This window comes from Antennarius striatus, chromosome 17 (assembly GCF_040054535.1).
Source record: "Antennarius striatus isolate MH-2024 chromosome 17, ASM4005453v1, whole genome shotgun sequence".
Classification (NCBI taxonomy): Eukaryota; Metazoa; Chordata; class Actinopteri; order Lophiiformes; family Antennariidae; genus Antennarius; species Antennarius striatus.
Window position 1 is genome coordinate 3,683,854 of NC_090792.1, and position 19,256 is coordinate 3,703,109.

Here is a 19,256-nt window from a genome sequence, read left to right on the forward strand (position 1 = left end):
TGGCACCTCAGAAATCTGGTTCAGACAGAAGGAACCAATTTAAACCGATCAGTTTAGCACAGATGTAGGAGCCATGAATGGATTTAAAGGTATTTTGTAGGGGTATAATGGTTTGTGATCACGTCAATAAGTAGGTCAGATGGATGTGGGTGAGAATGTTAATACAGTACAGTATAGGTTGGACAGGCACAACCATTGCAGACAGATGAAACAAAAAGCACATTACCCGGGCAGCAAAGGGGATTAAACCGGGTAAGATAAAAACACGAAACAAAAGGCGTTAAATTCAGGGATGAAAATTAGATCACAACCTTGACCTTGAAATACTAGGTCAAGGTCAAATTTTCGCTTACATACCTTTTTGGGTACACATCTCCTGATTATATAATCACAAAACAAAAAGCAACATTTTCAGGAAGCCAGAGGCAAAAATATGTGATGACCTTCACCTTTGGAAAACTAGGTCAACTCCATAGTACAATATTGAATTCATTGCTGCGACCATTATGAAAGTAGGTCAGGGTACAATTTTGAATTCAGGGGTGTCGTGAGATGTTGCAGTCTCTGACTGCCATTTTGGTTTTTGAGGATCGCTACAACAGACTTTCCAGTTTTCTTCAAGTTAACCTTTAATAACAGCTTAGGAAGGAAGGACCAGTTATTGAAGTTCGTTACTGTCTATAATTTCTCATACATTCACACAGCTTCACTGTGAAGTTTGTGGACTTTTACAGCTTACTTTACAGATGTCAGTAAATAGTGTCTGTAAATCTGATTTCATTGCTCGACGTCATCATGTCATGTGTAACTAAATTTTAAAAAATGTAGTTTTATCTGGCCATTAGATGGCGCTGCAACCTCAACTAAATATCAAGTAGGTTTGCGAGTTCGGACCAAGATTGAATCCTGGACAGTGAAGTTATTGTTTTTGATTCAAATCCACATTTGCCTTCCTGTGATGGCGATACATAAAAAGAAAACTCAAACATTTAAGTTTTTGCTTTAACAGGATATCCTGACAGTTTGGGCCATGGGTCACTCCAGCTCCCCCCAAAAAAGGAGAAGCACATGCCCCCATTCATAAGTATACTGCAGCCTGTCAAGCAGAAAAACACACTTTCATAACATACAACAGAAACATTTAATCATTTGAATTCAGGAAAATATTGTTTTGCTACACTAATGTACAAAAACAGGTTGCAACATATCATGATCTCAAAATTAAAAGCCGGACAGCAGCACCATTCAAAGCCCTCTTTATCATCAACTGGACTGTGTTTTCAGTGTGATTATAACATGATGTCCTATAAAAATACATTTTAAATAATTGTATTTCTGTGATTTTTTTCCCCCCACTTCTGTATAAAATAGTGAACAAAGCTGTTGTGTCCATTTAAGTGTTACAACACGCTGCTGTGGTCCTACTATCCCTTATATCTGTCTACTTGAAAAGAAAACGTACAGGTCTTCAGGCCACGTCACGCTCATTGGTGTTCAGGCCACAGGACTGTGGCACAGAGGACAGAATCTGTATTTGCGGATCTCGTGCTCAAGAGCGCAGTGTTTACACACACTGCACAACCAGAACTGGTACTCTTGGATCGGCAGACCAGTCACAATGCATGTTGGTAATTTTCCTTCTGGCCTAAAACACAAAAACACACATGAACTCAAGTCAGAGAACACTTTGATGTCATAAATTAATATAAATTTCAGTGAAATGGATGAAGGACAAAGGGTTTTCTAGAGATGAGAGCACACATGTCACTGATCCCTGTTTCTGTAGCCCCATGTTTGACCCAGACCGCTGCGTCATTGTTCATAATTGTCTGAATATCCATTTTAAGGCTTATCAAGATAAAGACATTTATGCACATGGACAGGGTGTCCCAAAAATGTATACAACCTTTAGCAGCTGATAACTAAATTGTTTATGAAAAAGAAAATCCATAAACAATTTAGTTATCAGCTACTAAAGGGTGTATACATTTTTGGGGACACCCTGTATGTTGATATTTTATATAAATCTGATTATGAATATTATTGAATATTATTATAGTTATGAAGCACATTTCACTACAGAAGAACATAAGAAATAAAGAAGGTTATGTTTGCTGACTGGTCCCTCATTCACTATCTGAATGCTAATAATTTAAGAGCGAACCCCTGACTGTCTGTACTGACCCCTCTGCTGAACCGTCCAGCACCAGACTGCGGGCGTCCTTTGGGGCGTGTTTGGTGAAGATCTCCAGGGCCAGACCCTCGTACAGCTGTCGTTGTTCCGGGTCCAGACTCTCCGAGGACTCCAGCTTGATGAAGGCCTGCGAGCATGTGCCAAAGGCTCGGTTTGATGCGGAACAAATGGCGAGCAGCGAGTAGATCTCCACCACTGGGATGATGTCCTCATACTCACGCAGGTGAAGGGCTTCAAAAGTGGAGGGAAGTAATCAGGAATTTCTTAGTTTATACGGTACATTTTTGACTTTCCAAAGACAGATGTCAGACAGATGTCAGATGTCAGCACTGCTATTTTTTTTTTGAAAATTACAATTCTTGACTTTCTGTGAAATATAAAATTTTATGACTTTTTCCAATTTTCTTGCTTTGACAGGGAATGTGCAATGGAATGTCCCCAATGAATTTGTGTTTATTAAAGTACAATTTATTTAACTAATTTTGACATTTACTCACCTTTTTAAAGATACAACTATTATTTTGGGCATAACTGTATCTTCTCTGCATCACATCAGCGCATGGATCACAACATAACTGACCCCTTTCTTACACCCGTGACTGACATTACCTCCACTTCCTGTTCGGGACTTATGTTTGATTTAGGTACAAATAACTCAGATACCTCTCCAAGGAACCATCACCTTATCGTGGTGGAGAGGTTTGTGTGCCCTAAGGCTCCTGGAAGATATGTTGTCGGGAGTTTTGTACTCCTGGTAGGGTCACCCCAGGCAAACAGGTCTCAGGTGAGGGGCCAGACAAAGAATGGTTCAGAAGACCCCATGAAAAAACGTGAAGTGAAAAAGGTGACCCTGCCCTGTGGATCCTCTTCTGATCCACAGACTCTGCTGTGGATCAGAAGAGACAGCTGGTGAGCTGAAGGAGTGTCTGTGAGAACAGCCTGGATGAAGAGGAGGAGGAGGGTTGTCTCTGGATATGTATGAGCATATAAAGCAGCATTTCACTATAGATGATGGAATAAACAACACAATAAACACAGAGGTGAGTCATCAGCGGGGTGTGTGAATGAGTCTGTACACCCTCAGATAGCAAGTACATTAGATTTAAGAAAGCTGAAAATATTTTAATTTTACAAAGTTGTTTTCTTCTTTAAAAAGTTTTTATGACTTTATTCAGTGATGAGAATCATTGTAGAACACAGTTGTGAATGGATGGTCTGGGATGGAGCCCATGCAGATATTTCTCACACACTCACGCAAAAGCCACCTGATATGCAGATGAAAAGCACTACAAAGCCTCTCTGACTGGAGTAAGCACTAACAGGGCAGTCAGAGACTGCACCATCCCGCAACTTATCATGACCCACAAGTGCATAGCTTTGACCTTTCAGGGTAGGTCAAAGCTATGCACTAGCTTTGACCATGGATCAAAGCTAGTGCATAGGTAGATCAAAGCATTAGCTTTGATCTATGGTCTTACTCAAACTGGCCTTCTCCCTCGTCTTTCAATCTTACTCGGTTCCTGAGAGTACAAAAGTTGAAATTTGACCTTGACTTACAGGTAGTTTTCTCAACGTCAAGGTCATTATCCCATTTTCATCCCTTTTGCCACCCGAGTAATGTGCTTTTCGTTTAATCTTTCTATTTTTAATGGCTGCGAAGATATTCGGTGGGCATACTAACGGACAGACGGACGGATGGATGAACAAACACTGACAATTACAACACATCACAGCTTTGAAGTGAGATGTAACCACAATTTATACGAATGAATTCACATAAAAAAACAGATTTCAAAATAATTTCTATTTGAAAAAAAACATTGTTTTAAACATATTTAAAGAGGACATACACTTGCAATGTACTCAGCTCCTGTCTCTGATAAGGTGTGTGTGTGTGTGTGTGTGTGTGTGTGTCGTACCTGTGCGCATGGCGTTCTCCATGTAGCCGTCATACAGCTGCCTCTGAGCGAGCAGAAAGAAGTGATACGCCTCGGCTCCACGCCACGCATTGTCCACGATGTGATTGTCTGAAGACGTTGCCTCTTCTTCAAGAAGTCCAGCCAGAGCAGAAGTCGCCTAATGAGAAGAGTAGTGACGGCGTGAGACGGCGTAGCGGACCGACAGCCCAGTGTCCTGCTCACTATCACTGGAACAGGGTTGTCGCACCTCTGACTGCTTCCCTTTGACTTTGCTCTGCTGGGACGTCTTCATCTGCTCGTGGTAGTTCTCAACCAGACGCGCTGCCAGCACATAGAGCTTCTTCACCCGCAGAGGTCGGCTCCTCTTCTCTGCCTCCTCATCAGCTATCTAACAGCAGACACAAAGGCCATGCTATGTGCTTAAGACAAGTCTTATCTCTAATTAATAAATACAGCATGCAGAACAACATCATCCAAAGAAGTGGAAGTCATTTGTAATTGTTTATTCATTACTTATTAACCTGCCAGCTTCTTAAAATCAATTCTAACTATAAACAATGTAAAAAAAATGTGAAAAATATCTGTTATTCCCAGAAAGTGGGAAATTTAAAAAAAAAAATTCTTATAAAGGACTTTAAAAAAAAAATCAACATTTCCTGCTTTGCACTGGCGTCGCGCCCGGAGTTTCCCCCACCTCACGCCCTAAGCCAGCTGGGATAGGCTTCCAGCTCCCCGCGACAGCGAATGAAGCAGTTGTGAAAATGAACGAATAAAAGACCTAAAATATTGATTTATTTAAGACGATACTAACTCACTTTAATTCAATCAATCGTTCAGTTGACCTATTATTGGATTAATTGTTGCAGCTTCATTCGTTCTATTCTACACCATTTTCGATATGCCCTACCTTTTCAATAGAGCAAGTTCACTGTAGTTTAAGCTCAGTTACTATGGAAACTTATGGTGGAACCTAGCCTGTCTAGTTCAGGTTAACTGTCGGGCAAAGCTTTGGTAATTGTTTAACCCGATTCAAAATCAGATTCAGATTCAGAATCAGAAGACTTGACTGCTCCCTGGAAGGAAATTCAGTGCACTGACCTGAGAGGACAGAGATGAATATAGAAATGACTTTTGTTTAAGCTTTGTCAGGTTTAGTGGTGAATGAAGACATGCAGACCTGTGTGTCGTGAGGGGGTAGACCATGAAAACACAACACTACCTTAAACATGAGTTTGGCTGCTTCCAGAAAATGGTGTGCTTTCCGATAGAGTTCCACTGCCTCCAGAGTTTTATTCTTCTCAAGTAGATGTGATGCGTATTTAGAAAGAAGAGATTTAATCTCCTTCATGTTGTGAGTCCTGGTGAGTTCCACTGCTTTGTTCCACTGGAATAAATGACATTCATAGAATAGAAAAAAAGAAAATTATTCATGATGATTATATTAACACTCAGTCTCCCAGAATTTTGCAACTACCAGAACTCCAAAGGTCATTTTGACTGCTCGGACATTATTTGTATATAATTTGGATTATCATTGAAAATACCTAAGAATAAATTGGTGGAATAGGTAGAAATATACCAGGACACTAAATCAAAGCTATAATTTGATAATAATTATATATTTGATATAATTTATATTTATATTATATATAATTTATGTAATATGATTGAGTGTTTTATTTTTTTTAATTGAGACAACATAACTTCCCTGCAATTACACATCTCAACTCAAACTGTGAAATAAAAACAAATCCATCCTGCTTCAAAATGGATTGGTGTCATCATGACCTCAACAATGAAAATGTATTAACTATTATGAACAATCCAAAATGCTGTGATTTGCTGCCAGCCATCTGGAGACACTGCTGTTACAATGTCAAACTGATATTTCCCCCATTCAACACGAGTAACTTGAGTTGGGAGGAGGAAATACTGTATCACCACTGATAACAGCTGTCAACATCACAAGTGGCCACGAGGCTAAACTGGAAAACTGAAATTTTAATGATCAAACAATATCAGAATAAAATATACACACATTTAGGAAAAGTCAGAGTCCTATTTGTACATAGGGTTTTTTTTAAAAAAACAAAACAAGTTATGACATTGCAAATTTGAAAATCAGTCAAAATGACTGCCTTGTGAGTTCTAGTTTAATGCTGCAGTTAATCATTGTGAAAGAGGTCAATATTTACTTATAGTGAATATTTATATTTAACTTAAATTTATTTCTGGCATCTCATCTTATTTTATCTTCTCGTCTCTTAAATAACACGTGTAGACAGCGGAAGTGTGAAAGAATCATCCTCAAAACGAACCCATTTGTCTGAATACACACTCAATTAGAGCAGAAATGTAACTTCATCTAAATTAAGAAAGATGTGATTTTACACGTTTTATTCAACACGAGAATTGCAGTCTGTATTTTTCCAAAAAGAAGAGGGCAGTTCGAGAGCATCACAATTCACGTCTGGTTTCCTGTCGGTCTCTTACCTGGTTCAGATGAACACACGTGTCAACGGCAGCTTTGGGCTGATTGCACTTAATGTAGGCGCTGACAGCCTGTTCACACATGCCCACAGCGGCAAACATCTGTCCCAACTCCTGTAACGCACAGACGGAGTAGGAACACACAGGCCAACCTGTATAAATGTCTACATAAAGACAAACACCAACATCCTCCAGGTACTCGGAGTCGCACTGGAACGCTTGACTCACCGGTAAAAGTTTGTGATTCTCTGGCAGGGCAGCGGTCAGCCTCTCCAGACCCTCATAGTCCTCCAGCATGTAGTAGCACTCAGCCAGACGCTCCTGGTTCCGACCCTGAAGGTAGTACTGCACCGCATTGACCCTTGATAAAAACAACAACACACAACTACATTAAAAACCAACATGGTCTGAAATGTGTCATGAATCCCTGTACTGCATATCATTTTTGTGCCTACATGTAATTAGTGGTGTGACACCAGGGTGTAACCTCGTCCGTGGAGCACACACAACTACCGTTTCTCAATCAGACTTTTTGTGTTAAAGGTTAAGATTGATCCTGACACCAAATCACCAACAGTAGTATTTGATACAGATCGTTCGAACACACAACATCTACATGTATTAGTATATTCATCGTAATATACTGTAATATAGAGGAATACTGTATTATAAATAACAAAGAGCTTGTCTCCTCCAAACTGGATGGCACCAAAAAAACACAAACTACACACAAATAAATGAATGTATAAATAAATATAATGATGAAATGTCTGTATAACATTTGGATACAGTCACTGATATTACTTTGTTATCTCATTTATTTAACTTAGGTTTGACTTGAAGGCAAGGACAAGGTGTCAGGTGCAGATGTGTTACACAACACACTTTAATACCTCCACCTTTTCTGTGGTCAGTTGTGCATTGTGTTCAAAACCCTGACAGCTGACCTGGAAACTCGTGTTTGGAATCTATCATCAGACATTTTGACTAATTCATTCAAACAACGTCAACTGAGACATGAAGAATTAAACACACATTCCACAAGTAAAACAAGAGAACAAAAGGCCTACAAAACAATTCAGCATTATTCACTTGTGACTTCTGAACAGTGACAAGCTGGAATATTGCATTGTCAGATTCTGACCAACAGACATTCTTAGTCAACTATTGAAAGTTCCATGGAAATAACGTGTAATTATTTTTAAAAAAAAATTATATACAAGTACTTGAATGATCCCTTAGGGGAAATTAGTACTCCACTCTAATGTTGGTAATTCACACATGCATGCATTTATGTTAGTGCGTACAGGCCCTGAACACACAAGCACACACAGCTGACACCTCCCCCTGTCAGCTCACACTCGGGGAGTTTTTGGGCGGAAGCGGGAATCGAACCGTCGATCTTGGAACATTGGACGACCCGCTCTACCGCCTGCTCTACCACTGAACCACTGCCGCCCCACAAGACAGTTTACTACCGATTTGATAGTTAAAACAGGAGAGAAGAACGTGTTTCACTACCACTTCTGTCTGTCAGCAAAGTAGTCTCCGACCGCGTTGTACGCTTGCTGCAGCAGAGCATCATCACAGTCACCAGAGCCGGTTTTGAGCAGCTGCAGCACTCTGAACCAGTCTCCCAACTTGATTCTCAGGCTGATGGCAAGGTCCCTACAAGCAATATAACATCCATGGGTTATCAGGTGGTGGTATACGTGAACACAGACATAAAAATTAAAAAAAAAGTCCCTAAAAAAGCAAACGTACCTGCGATCCATATCCAGGTACATCCGCTCAGCTTCCTCGAACCTGCTGAAGTAAGCCGCCACCTCTGCTTGTTTCATGGGCTCACTCTGCAGGTTGCCCAAACGCTTGACAAACTCGATGCCCTGGTAGTCTCTGCAGCGGACGAAGGCCTTCTCGGCCATCTTCAGGTCTAGTTTCTGCAGAGCCGCTTCAGCCAGCAGACGCCTGTCAGGTTCAGAGCAGAGAGCTTTCAGTTAGCGACGAACACCAGCAGCATTTCAAGGCACGATAAGAATTCATTCATTGTTATTCATTTCCTAACTTCACAAAAAAATGTTTTTTTACTTCACCAAACCAACAGATTAAATAATGAGCCCAGATTACTGTACACTCATCAATCTTCTTTATCCTCTGTCAAACAAAAATAATTTAGAGTTAGCTTTTTAATAATGTTTTGTCTTCTTGACTCATATCAATACACAACGGTAAAATAATGGTGATTCAACTAGTGGATGACAGTTTATTTGGTGGAGGGAGATGTTCTTAAAGTGAAGTTTTTGTTTCAAAGAGAGAAAAAAAAACACCACCAACAGAAAAAGACATAATCAGTTTATCAGATTACTTTATTACCGAACTGATGAAGGTCAACAGAAACAATATATTCCTTCTTTTTTGTGTGATGCTGTGTTCTCCTCCCACACCTCCCACTGTTTCTCATACATGAATCAGAGTAGTCTGCACAGCCAAGAACAAATCTTTGTCAAACTGAAATAAAGCACTTAAAATTCAGGATGTAAATTTACATTAACACAGTAAAGTGTTTAAAAATGGCCGGGTCTTCGATATATATATATCGATATATATCGATATATATATATAAGATATAAGATATATATCGATATATATCGATCCTTACATTTTCCAAAATTTTTTCAGAAAACATTGTACTAATGAATAACGTGGCGTTTACCAGAGTCTTGGGTGTGGATTGTCTTCAATGAACTGTGAGGCGTCTTCAATTCCCACTTTTTCAATCAAAGCTCGGCTGTCTCTCAGGGAGCGGATCTCAAAGTTGATGAGATTATCTTTATTGGGTCTCTCTGGATCCTGTGGAGTTTAATCAACAAACTGCAGGTCTGAGAAATCTGAAATCTAACAGTTCTGGTTATGAGGACGGCCTAATTTCATGTCTGTTCCTAGATGAGATGAAATCTTATAATTATGCAATCAACAATTAAGAGTCAGCATTAATTCTAAACTTATGTGAATCCATGTCTATTTGGATATTACAGATACAAAACAAAACTATGATTTAGTATTTATGAGGTATTAAGTGTTGTCTGTGTGTTTATGTTAAACACGGTTATAAATGTCTCTTTACCTTCATGATTTCATCAAGCAGCACAGATTTGATTTCCAGATCTTCAAAGTTGCAAATGTATCCAGATGTTTGGATTGGTTCCTGTTTTAAGGTAAACTATGTTGTTGTGAGTTTGTTTGTGACCAACAGATAAAGCAGCTGACCACCATCCAAACAGGCGAACCCTCACCTCTGGATCCAGGTTTCTGAAGACATACATCCTGGTCTTCTCCATCATGGCAAACAGATCAGGGTTGTCTTTTGCCCACTTCATGTCCCAAACATCTTTGCGTTCAAACTTGGACGGATCGCCCGGAGACGGTCGGTCTCCGGTGCCATCGGTTGCAGACGCACGAACCTCCAGATCCAACAAAGTCAGCACGCCCGCGATGTCGATGACGGCCAGGCGGCTGGGGGAATATAGAAAATACCTTGAATGTGACAAAACTTGTTTGGTCTGCTTTTCAACAGATATCTGTACCATGACCTTAACCTGCACGACACGACTGAATGCTTGCCTGGAGTTGCAGTTCAGCGACAGATAGTGGGCTCTGTTGTTTAAAGTGTACTTCTGGATGAAAGCAGCGTTTGGGAGGCTGTATCTATGGATGGTGCCAGACTCACGGCCCTGTAAACACAAATGCACCCAAATACAGCAAATTATTTATTTATTCTAATCCTTAAATTATTGCATTCAATCATACCAGGGTGTACACACCACTATCAGGGTCTTATCTCTTGCTGTTATACAACAAATGGGGTCTCGAGTCGCCTGAAAACAAAAAGCAGAAACACTGTTACAACTCTATCTGCACTAAAATACTTTATTCTCATTCCTGTGTGAGCTGGATATGGAAGTGGGATTAGCACTAAATTAAGTACTTATTACACTCTACGTTTCTAAATAAGGTCTGAGGTAATTACAGAAGATTGAATCCTGTACTGTGTTTTTATACTAGAGTGTACTACATGTCTCACAAGTGTGCTACAACCCGGCCATTACACAATCTGTGCCACTTGAGAGGTGAGCATGTCTCTTACTGTGAGGGACTTTGTAAACTCTGAACCACCGTCACCACCTCCAGAGAGATTGCTGTCAATGTGATAGACCCTAAAAAGGAAGGAGGTGAGAACAAATGAGAATGAACTAGAAAGACAAACACGGTCGTTTCCACTGAGGTGCATCATGGTCCGGGTGCCATGAAAGCCTTGGCAGAACATTAGGCCATGCCCAGCTTGTGTGGAACCTCAACAGCATGTGATTCAGATGAATGAATGTTTCTTTTCTGCGCTGGTGGTGCCAACACCTATAACTCAAACTGCGAGTCTGTTATCTAGCAGTTATCTTGCCTTCCTGAAACATTCCATGACCTGCTTGATGTGTACTGTAAGATCTGACACGGGTGTTCTACTACCCACCCACTACCTGGTTTTATTCAATACAATCCTTTTGAGATGCGGCTCCACGAAATTGCAACTGTCATGGCAACATCTGAAAAAAAAAACCCCCAAAAAAACCCCTCACCTCTCTCTTCCGTCCTTCTTCGTTCTTGTTGTTTGGTTGATTTCCATTGCAGTTAATTTGTTTGCCACTCTGTACTGCCACAGGAGGAAAGCCTCTTTGGACGCAGCGATCACGTGGGTTTTAGTCATAGTGACGAACAACGGTTCTAACAGGAGAAGAGGACAGATGTCTAAATGAATACACTGACTAAGATAAAGGGAGAGCTCACATTTCTCCTTTGTCATTTGGAAGTAACATAAACGAAGAGTTTCCACAAAACAGGAAACTCAGATTTGATCTACTCAGTCCCATGGAAGGTCAGGTGAGGTTTCTTAGTCCAGGAGCTACCAAGGATAATCTACATAACAAGTGAAGAAGATGGAAAATACATATAACAAATCTGACAAGACATTATCTTAAAGTGCTGGTGCACAGGGGTGAACATGCACAGCTAGAAACACAGTCGATGTGTACCTCAGAAGTTTTAACAGACAAATTCACAACTGAGAGGGCTTTACAGCAACACGTGTCTCAGTCAGATCGACTGTTACATTTGAAGTTTGTGGCCAATAAAGCTGATCCTGATTCTGTTTGGAGTCATTTTACCAAATAAGAGGATTTAGAGGAGTTTTTGTCATTTATCTTAAACACATAGTTTTGTTTAGATAAACATAAATAGTGATGAGTTATTCATGTTCTATGTTGGTCGCGAAAGGTTTTGTAGCACACAATTGAACTAAATTACAAATAAAGCAAGAAACTTTCAATATCTGTCCAAATTTTTTTCAACGTTTAACTTGTAGCAATAATTTTTATTTTTTCAGTATGAGGGAAGACAGGAAGACAATGCAGTGTGTTCCCAAACAGACACACTTTGACTGGTATGGCCATAAAAGGCACATAGTATCAGGACTGTGGTGGGATTTCTGAAGCTCTTCAGTCCCGACACTTTGAAAATCTGCAGACATTAAAGTGTCTCTCGCTGAACTTCTCAGTAAACATTCAGCCATATCAAGTAGAGACAGAATGCTGAACATTTGTGAGACATGAAGGTGCCCAGAGCTCACTGTGTATTTGCTATAGGATGCAGTGGACCCATGAAAAGTACCACGGTGGGCAGCAGGTGGCGGAAGGCCAGCCGCCCCTTCTCCACACACAGGGTGTGATCTATTACATGGGGTTGAAGTATAATGCCGACATTATGGTGAAGGAGGACTTTGAGCTACAGTGCATAAGAAGATTTAACTTCTGCATGAAAATATGCAGGACAAATACCGTATCCACTAAAGAGTATGATGTGAGATTGTGATTGTGTCGTATCAACTCACCGTTGTCAATATACTTTGAGTCCAGCGGAGTCCCAATGGAGTTGTATAAAATAAGGACATACTGAAAAACACACAGTAGTAAAATATTATTAACATGACAAACTAGGATTCTTTATTGAGGCATAAAGGCCTGGTTTAAAGTGTGTAGTTTAATTTGTTCATTACCCTTGAAGGACTCCCAGACTCAAACTCAGCCTCCTCCTGCGGCAATGAATTAGGAGGCAAGACAGCAGAGAAACATTTGTGATCCTTACTACTACAGTTCACTCTGAATTTCCTAATGTAATTCTGTATCTTCCTCATTGTACATGAGAGGTAGGCAAGAGGCGTCAAAGGAAACACAAGTACCTGTCTGTGAACATCCAAACACAGGAATCTAGTCCATCAAGTCAACCAGTTTTTAAAAAAATCTTTTTCTTTCTCACCTCTCTTTCCATGTTAGAACATGCAATCCAGAGGTGCTAAAAGTGTGTGTACCTGTGACAGGGTGTCGTCCACCTTGCTGGCCAAGATGCAGAAATCCCCTAATGTAGTAACAGACATCAAGCTCTTCACGTATTTGATAAACTTCTCGTTGTTTTTGGTGTCCCAGAAAACCACACAGTTCTCCTGCCTCTCTGGTTTTGTGTACGCGTACACCACAGTGCTGCAACAGTAGCCCCACTAGTGAGACACAAAACAGGTGTTAGACTCACCTTTGGAACAGATCATATCAAGAAAGTATGATCAAATAAAATTCAGGGTACATTTAACACCCCTTCAAAATGTAATACTGGTAGGTGAGTGCAGTAGCAGCTTCTTCTACGTAGTAACATCAGGCTCATAGAAAACATCTCTTTGTCTTTCAGGTATAAGAAAAGGAAGTTTCACTGTTTTTAGAGCAGTTTTGAATACATAATGAGGAAATAACACTCCCTGATGTCACCTATAATTTTTCTGATGAATCATTGTGAGGGTCAGTGTGATGGGCTTTTGTATGTCATCATCATCATCCTCATCCTCATCACCTGCCTCATCCAAAATTAGCAAAAAGTGGACCACAGACAGTTAGACAATGTCATTAAAGTGATTGAATTAGAATCTTGAGGCGTGAGGAGGGCTCAAGTGTCCATTTGATGAACCTCCCTCCAAAACATACATACAGGAAAACCTCACCCTACGTCACTCACTGGTTGCAGGAGACATGACGTAAGTCAAAAGACAATGTAGGTCATATTAACATGTCTTCGGGTTAAACGAAAATAACCATTCCCAGTTCTGTACCGTAGTATATTTATGAATGAATTTCAATAATACAAATCTATTTTAAGCTTACAAACAATTAAATATTGTTTTTTTAATATAGGACAGAAAATAAATTTACATTTACGAATACAATTTAGCCAAGTTTCACATACGTTATTCATTCATTCGTTCTGCTTTCACGGGTCACGGGGGTTGCTGGAGCCTAACCCATTGGACCCATACCATACATCATGGATGCTTTATTATGAATGAATGGTAATGTAAAAGCTTTTTTAATGCCATAAAACAATACAGGATTTTTAAAATTATTTTGCAGCACTAAAAAAAAATTAATTTATTTTAAATTTACCGATACGTACATTCAGTTTGGTGGATTACATCGCAGGTGTAGATGGCTGTGGATTGTCAACATCTACAGTTACTGGCTGTTGTTGGATGTGCTTAAAAACTGGTCAAGAGTTCCTCGAAGTGTTTTCTTCTTCTTCTTCTTCTGCTCAAGGATAAATTATGAGGAGCAAAAGCTTCGTAAAGTTGAGTAAAATTACATAAACTTGGTTTTTAGTTTTCTGTGTGTGTTTTTATTTTTTTTGAAAACCAATGTATAATTGAGAAAGAAGTAACTCCAAACAGTGTAAGCCGACATATACCTGCAGGCACAATGTTTGGTTGAATGTATGAGGTCAGGTTGGAAGAGAAGAGATACTAAAAGAAAGGTAGTCTTCTCAGTAAGGTGTGTATTAGGCACATCTGTATAACGAACAACTTCTACAGTAAATAAAATAAAAACTGGTCAAAAGAACATTAAACACCAGGCTGATTAATACTAAAGGAACATACTTGGATTTTTGTCCACTATCATCGTATAAACCAGGTTTGACTTGCTCTCAGTAGCTTGACCATGACAAAAAAACGTGAGTTTAAACGTGACCAAACTGGAGGAAATATGGGTTTTAGGTCATCTTTAAGAACGGGTTGTTCCGTAAATATGTTAACTAACTGCAGGCCTGACATTTACCTTGTAGTCTGGCCTTATGTTAGCAAAGTAAATGTAAGAGTCCACAGCCAGGCCGATGCGCAGCCCTCCTCCCTCCCATGAAACTCCTGTCATTTGCTTTCCAGGAACTTTGAGTGTCCTCAGATGCTGTTTGAACAAAAGGAATTGTAAGTGAGAATTTGACATTTTTTTGTCTTAGAGGGAAAAACATAAATATTGAATTCTGCATCATCTCAGTCATATCTGTGTCCTTTGGTGCCATGCTTGAATTAATGACTGAAAATCTGGGCGTTAATGTGGTGCAGACGCCTAATATTCATGTGAAAAGTGGAATTTAAGTAAGGAGACAAACTCTTCACCCTCACCTCTCCAAATGGTGTGTAGAACTGAACAACATTGAATTCCTTCTCCAGATTTGAGGCTCTCAGAGAACCAGCCACTGCCAAAACACTGCCACAATGATTCCACTGGATACTGACCACATTCATCACAGTGTCAATATACACTGGGTCTGAAGAAAAGGGAACCAGCAAAGGTCATCATCTCAGGGTCATGTGGAGAATACAGCTTCTCTTTAGGATTTTAATTGCCTCACTTTCATCATTTTCGTAGCGCATGATTTGACACCTTCCGTTGTCAAAACAGATAGCAAGGCACGGACAGTCGGGTTCTATGTAGCCCCCAGATCCTGGATACCAGTGGATGCCAGCTATACTAACAGCTCCAGTAGCGTTTGTGAGGCAGCTGATGGTCATCTTCATCTGAAAGGTGATTAAAAAGTCTCACATGTATTCAGTAAATTTGAGCATAGGGATATAGCGCATATAATTTGTGAGAAACAAAATAAGAAGAGATTTTCAAAATCTGATATTTTTAAGTCCTACTATTGAAGTTTACCAGAATTTTTTTAAAATTACAATACGGAAATAATGTTCCATCGTTGGAAGTTTTAATTAGTTTTAAGTTTGGTCCACAAATGCACTCTTCTTCCACATACAAAATAAAACAAATTTTTGAAATCAGCATCCTGTGTCAGAATGTCGTGAACTTCCACAGACTTCTATTTTTTTCATGTATATATAATGTCATAGACTTCTACAGACTTTTATATTCCTTCGCTTACACACTCACTATAAAGTTTCCTTGATTGTCGTAGATTTGCACTTCCCCGTTAGCCATGCCGAACAGCAGGATCTTGCTGTCTGGTGACCATGCTACATGGGCAAGCTGATTTCCCTTTAGCTCCTTTCCCCAAATCCGGTTTCCTATTTAAAAAAAACAAGCTTTATCCCACAGTACATATTTGTACTCATTCGATTAGGAGGTGAACAAAGAAATCCTTGTTGAAGAATCTGTAGTGATTTCATGCTAAATCTGTTTTGAAAACACATTCTGATTTACCACTACTATCTGATTTTTAGCAGACTTTCTAGAAATGAGTTTTACCGTCCACAGATCCAACAATGACGGCTCCATCTTCATACACAATGCAGATTTTCTGACCGTCTGCATTCCAGCTCATGCTCCTCACCACTGACTTGTTCCGGTTATTGATCATCTCCTCGTACCACGCACCTATGGAAGGGGCAAAGATAAGCTGCTATAAAAGTCTATTTTAACACAAGACTACCGGTAGTTTTAATTTACCAGCATCACCTTTGTACAGCATCCATACGATGATAAGTCCATTCTGGTCACTGGTTGTCAGCTTTTCATACTGCTCATTCCACGTGACGACTTGTACCGCACCTGTGAGTGTTGCGATCACGTAGAGTCAAATAAGTTTTCCATTGCTAGCTCCATTTCCCAAAAAATTCTGAATAACATTATGATAAGACGTTTGCAACTAGTGAATATATCTCACCGCTGTGTCCCTCTAGAGTCTGGTTCATTGACAGATTACTGGGTGCAGCAAGGCCTTTTAGTTTGGCATCATCTGTTGACATAGCAGAAAAATATATCGGGATTACCTCCCCATGAGTAGATACTTAAAGTCTTTTAGCCAGCACTAATCTGTGAATGCAAATACTACAGAAAGCGCTTACGTTTCTTTCACTTTGCTGTTAGTGGATTTTTCCATCCAACAGGCAAAGTGGACACAGTGGCACCATTTGTTCTTACCGCGACTGGCCACTGAGGCTCCAGGACAGAGCCAAAGAGCTTATGAACACTGTGGGGGATTTCTTAAACAATGTGAGAGTATCATTTAAAACTCCTTAAATCTCTATCACAATGGTATTACTAAATGGTTTTGACTGTAGAGTTAGTTATAGAGATCCTTTACTATGGAACAGTCTTCCTGCTACAGTACTGTGGGCAGACACTGTTAGTTTATTTAAGACCAGATTAAAAACATTCTTATTTCATAAAGTTTACAGTCAGGAACAAGGGAGTGCAGTCTGAAGCTTCTATTCCTTTACCTTCCTCTGTACTTCCTCTACATATCCTCTTTCCTATATAAAGAAGACAAACGATACGTCTGCAGTCTCTGTGTTTCCTTAGCAGGTTCTGATCCAGACTTGGGATGTCAGGTAATAGAAACCCGGCTCCGACGTTCCTGGAAGTCGTCTCTTCTTCAGCTGAAGCCATGAATCAGGATGCAGACAAGGACGACCCATCTCCTCTAAACATAGACTCTTTATGACTCGGACAACTGGAGCATCATTAGCCATCAAAAATACATTCCTGTGTAAACAAACCTATTCATAAATCAGTAATTTTTATGCAAATACTTATTTATATTGATACAGTATATTTGTTTAGTCGGTTTCCTTTCTTTCTGACTTCGAGGCAACTCTGGTGTGATTCATTGCTGTATAACTAAATTTGACTTGATTTGACAGTAATTTTCCACATAAAGCTAAATGAATTTAATTTATTTTACACTGTAAAAAAGTAGATAAAACAGCAATGAATAAACATATAGATTATTTAAATGGGAAAAAAACAAGTAGGTGCAATCCACTTCAGTAAATAGCTAAACAGCAATAGCATTTTTTAAAAGACTTTTTTGACGAAATTCTACTCATACTAGGTGTTAATGTAACAAAGTACTGTAATTAAGTCACTTTTTAAGGGAGTGTGATGGCCCAATATGACAATAGGATCTAGTGACATCACCGCACCCCTTCCTCTGTAACCCCCATCAAGACAGACCACCATCCTCCAGGAGTCAGGCTCTGCTCCAGCTTTCTTCCTATTTAAAGGAAGTTTTTCCTCGCCATTGTTTGCTCTTGGGGAGCTCTGTTGGGTTTCTGTGAAAAGGCTTGAGAGACTGTAGAATGACTTCTGTATGAGATGACTTCTGTTATGATTTGGCACTCTATAAATAAAATTTGATGTAATTGTCCGTACTCATCACTTTCGCTGGGATATGGTTTTATGTCTTATAGTTGCATCAAATCCAAACACTGCAGTGTGTATGTTGACATTAATAAATAAAGAGATGGGTCATCTTTCCTGAAGATTCAGTGCATCCTATGGCTCCATTCTCGGATGGAGCTGGAGGATGGAGCTGGAGGCAGCATCAGACTGAGGACACCTGAACCAGAACCACACCCTCTGAGCCCACCTGTCTGAGTTTCCAGCTTGAGCACTCTGAGCAGACCATCGTCTCCTCCGCACGCAATGAAGCCTTGGTCTTTGTTCCAGGAGACACATTTTAGATGGATATTGTTGGGGATAGCAATCTGCAAAAGACGGATACGTTCCATCCAGTTTCAGATAACTATGCTAGATTAGATTAGATTAGATTAGTGGATGCGTCTCAGCGGCCAAGTGCACAAGGCAACACTCACCTTTTTGCTCAGGTAGATAAACATGGTGTCGGTGACGTCACAAACCTCAAACAATCACGGATGTTTTGACTAGTTTAAATGTAGAGCAAAAAGAAACAACAGACTAATCTATCAGAATTAGCAAACCAGACAAGTTCAGATAACTTTTGTAATCTAGCTAGCTTCATCACTGGGCCATGTTGAGCGTGAATTCAGCCGCTACCGTTAGCTGGTTATGCTAGTTTTATCAGCGTCAAACCACGTTTACAAGTCCGCCGACTGACTCCGTTCAGTCGCCTCATGTTTGAAAAGACGTCCGTCAGGTGAGCGAAAGAAAAGTAATAGTACGAGTCGTTTAAATGTCACGTTTAGCAGCTTAGATTGTCAGAACAGCCCCATACAAAAAAAAGGGACGTAGCTTCCGTCCGTCTCCCGTGGTAACCGTATACCGGAAGTACCGCGCTTGGGGTCTTTGTGGTACTTGTAGTTTTTAGGGTCGTGAGGCGGGTTGCACGTCGTCCTGTCCATTTTTGCCTTCACTGAAATTAGTCGCAGAAACTTCTTTGGTCTTTGGAAAAGTTACCGTTAATTTATTTACGTGTGGCTGTCGAGAATTTATTTAAATGAGAAATAAAAGAAAACTACAAGGAGTGTTGGTCATAAGAAAACGATGAAACATAACAAACCAGCACCCAAAATGAAA

General features: G+C 39.9%; 1 protein-coding gene across 4 annotated transcripts; it reads right to left on the reverse strand.

The window, feature by feature from the left end:
* Nucleotides 1–79: 79 nt before the first annotated feature.
* wdr35 (WD repeat domain 35) lies at nucleotides 80–18,973 on the reverse strand. Of its 4 annotated transcripts, XM_068338264.1 has the most exons (28): nucleotides 18,575–18,973; nucleotides 18,349–18,466; nucleotides 16,642–16,713; nucleotides 16,434–16,526; nucleotides 16,224–16,352; nucleotides 15,909–16,042; nucleotides 15,373–15,538; nucleotides 15,143–15,288; nucleotides 14,799–14,924; nucleotides 13,016–13,201; nucleotides 12,704–12,739; nucleotides 12,539–12,599; nucleotides 11,232–11,376; nucleotides 10,748–10,817; nucleotides 10,425–10,478; nucleotides 10,225–10,334; nucleotides 9,897–10,116; nucleotides 9,728–9,808; nucleotides 9,317–9,453; nucleotides 8,368–8,571; nucleotides 8,125–8,271; nucleotides 6,832–6,964; nucleotides 6,607–6,717; nucleotides 5,333–5,497; nucleotides 4,361–4,501; nucleotides 4,114–4,270; nucleotides 2,185–2,425; nucleotides 80–1,645 (listed from the first exon to the last, which is right to left on the reverse strand). In XM_068338264.1, exons 1-28 carry the CDS (start codon nucleotides 18,596–18,598, stop codon nucleotides 1,495–1,497), a joined length of 3,558 nt encoding a protein of 1,185 aa, XP_068194365.1. In that variant the 5' UTR covers nucleotides 18,599–18,973; the 3' UTR covers nucleotides 80–1,494. The 4 variants fall into 4 exon arrangements, with proteins under 4 accessions (XP_068194365.1, XP_068194367.1, XP_068194364.1 ...); XM_068338266.1 differs by lacking the exon at nucleotides 12,704–12,739; XM_068338263.1 differs by lacking the exons at nucleotides 18,349–18,466; nucleotides 18,575–18,973 and adding an exon at nucleotides 17,198–18,238.
* Between the last annotated feature and the right edge of the window lie 283 nt (nucleotides 18,974–19,256).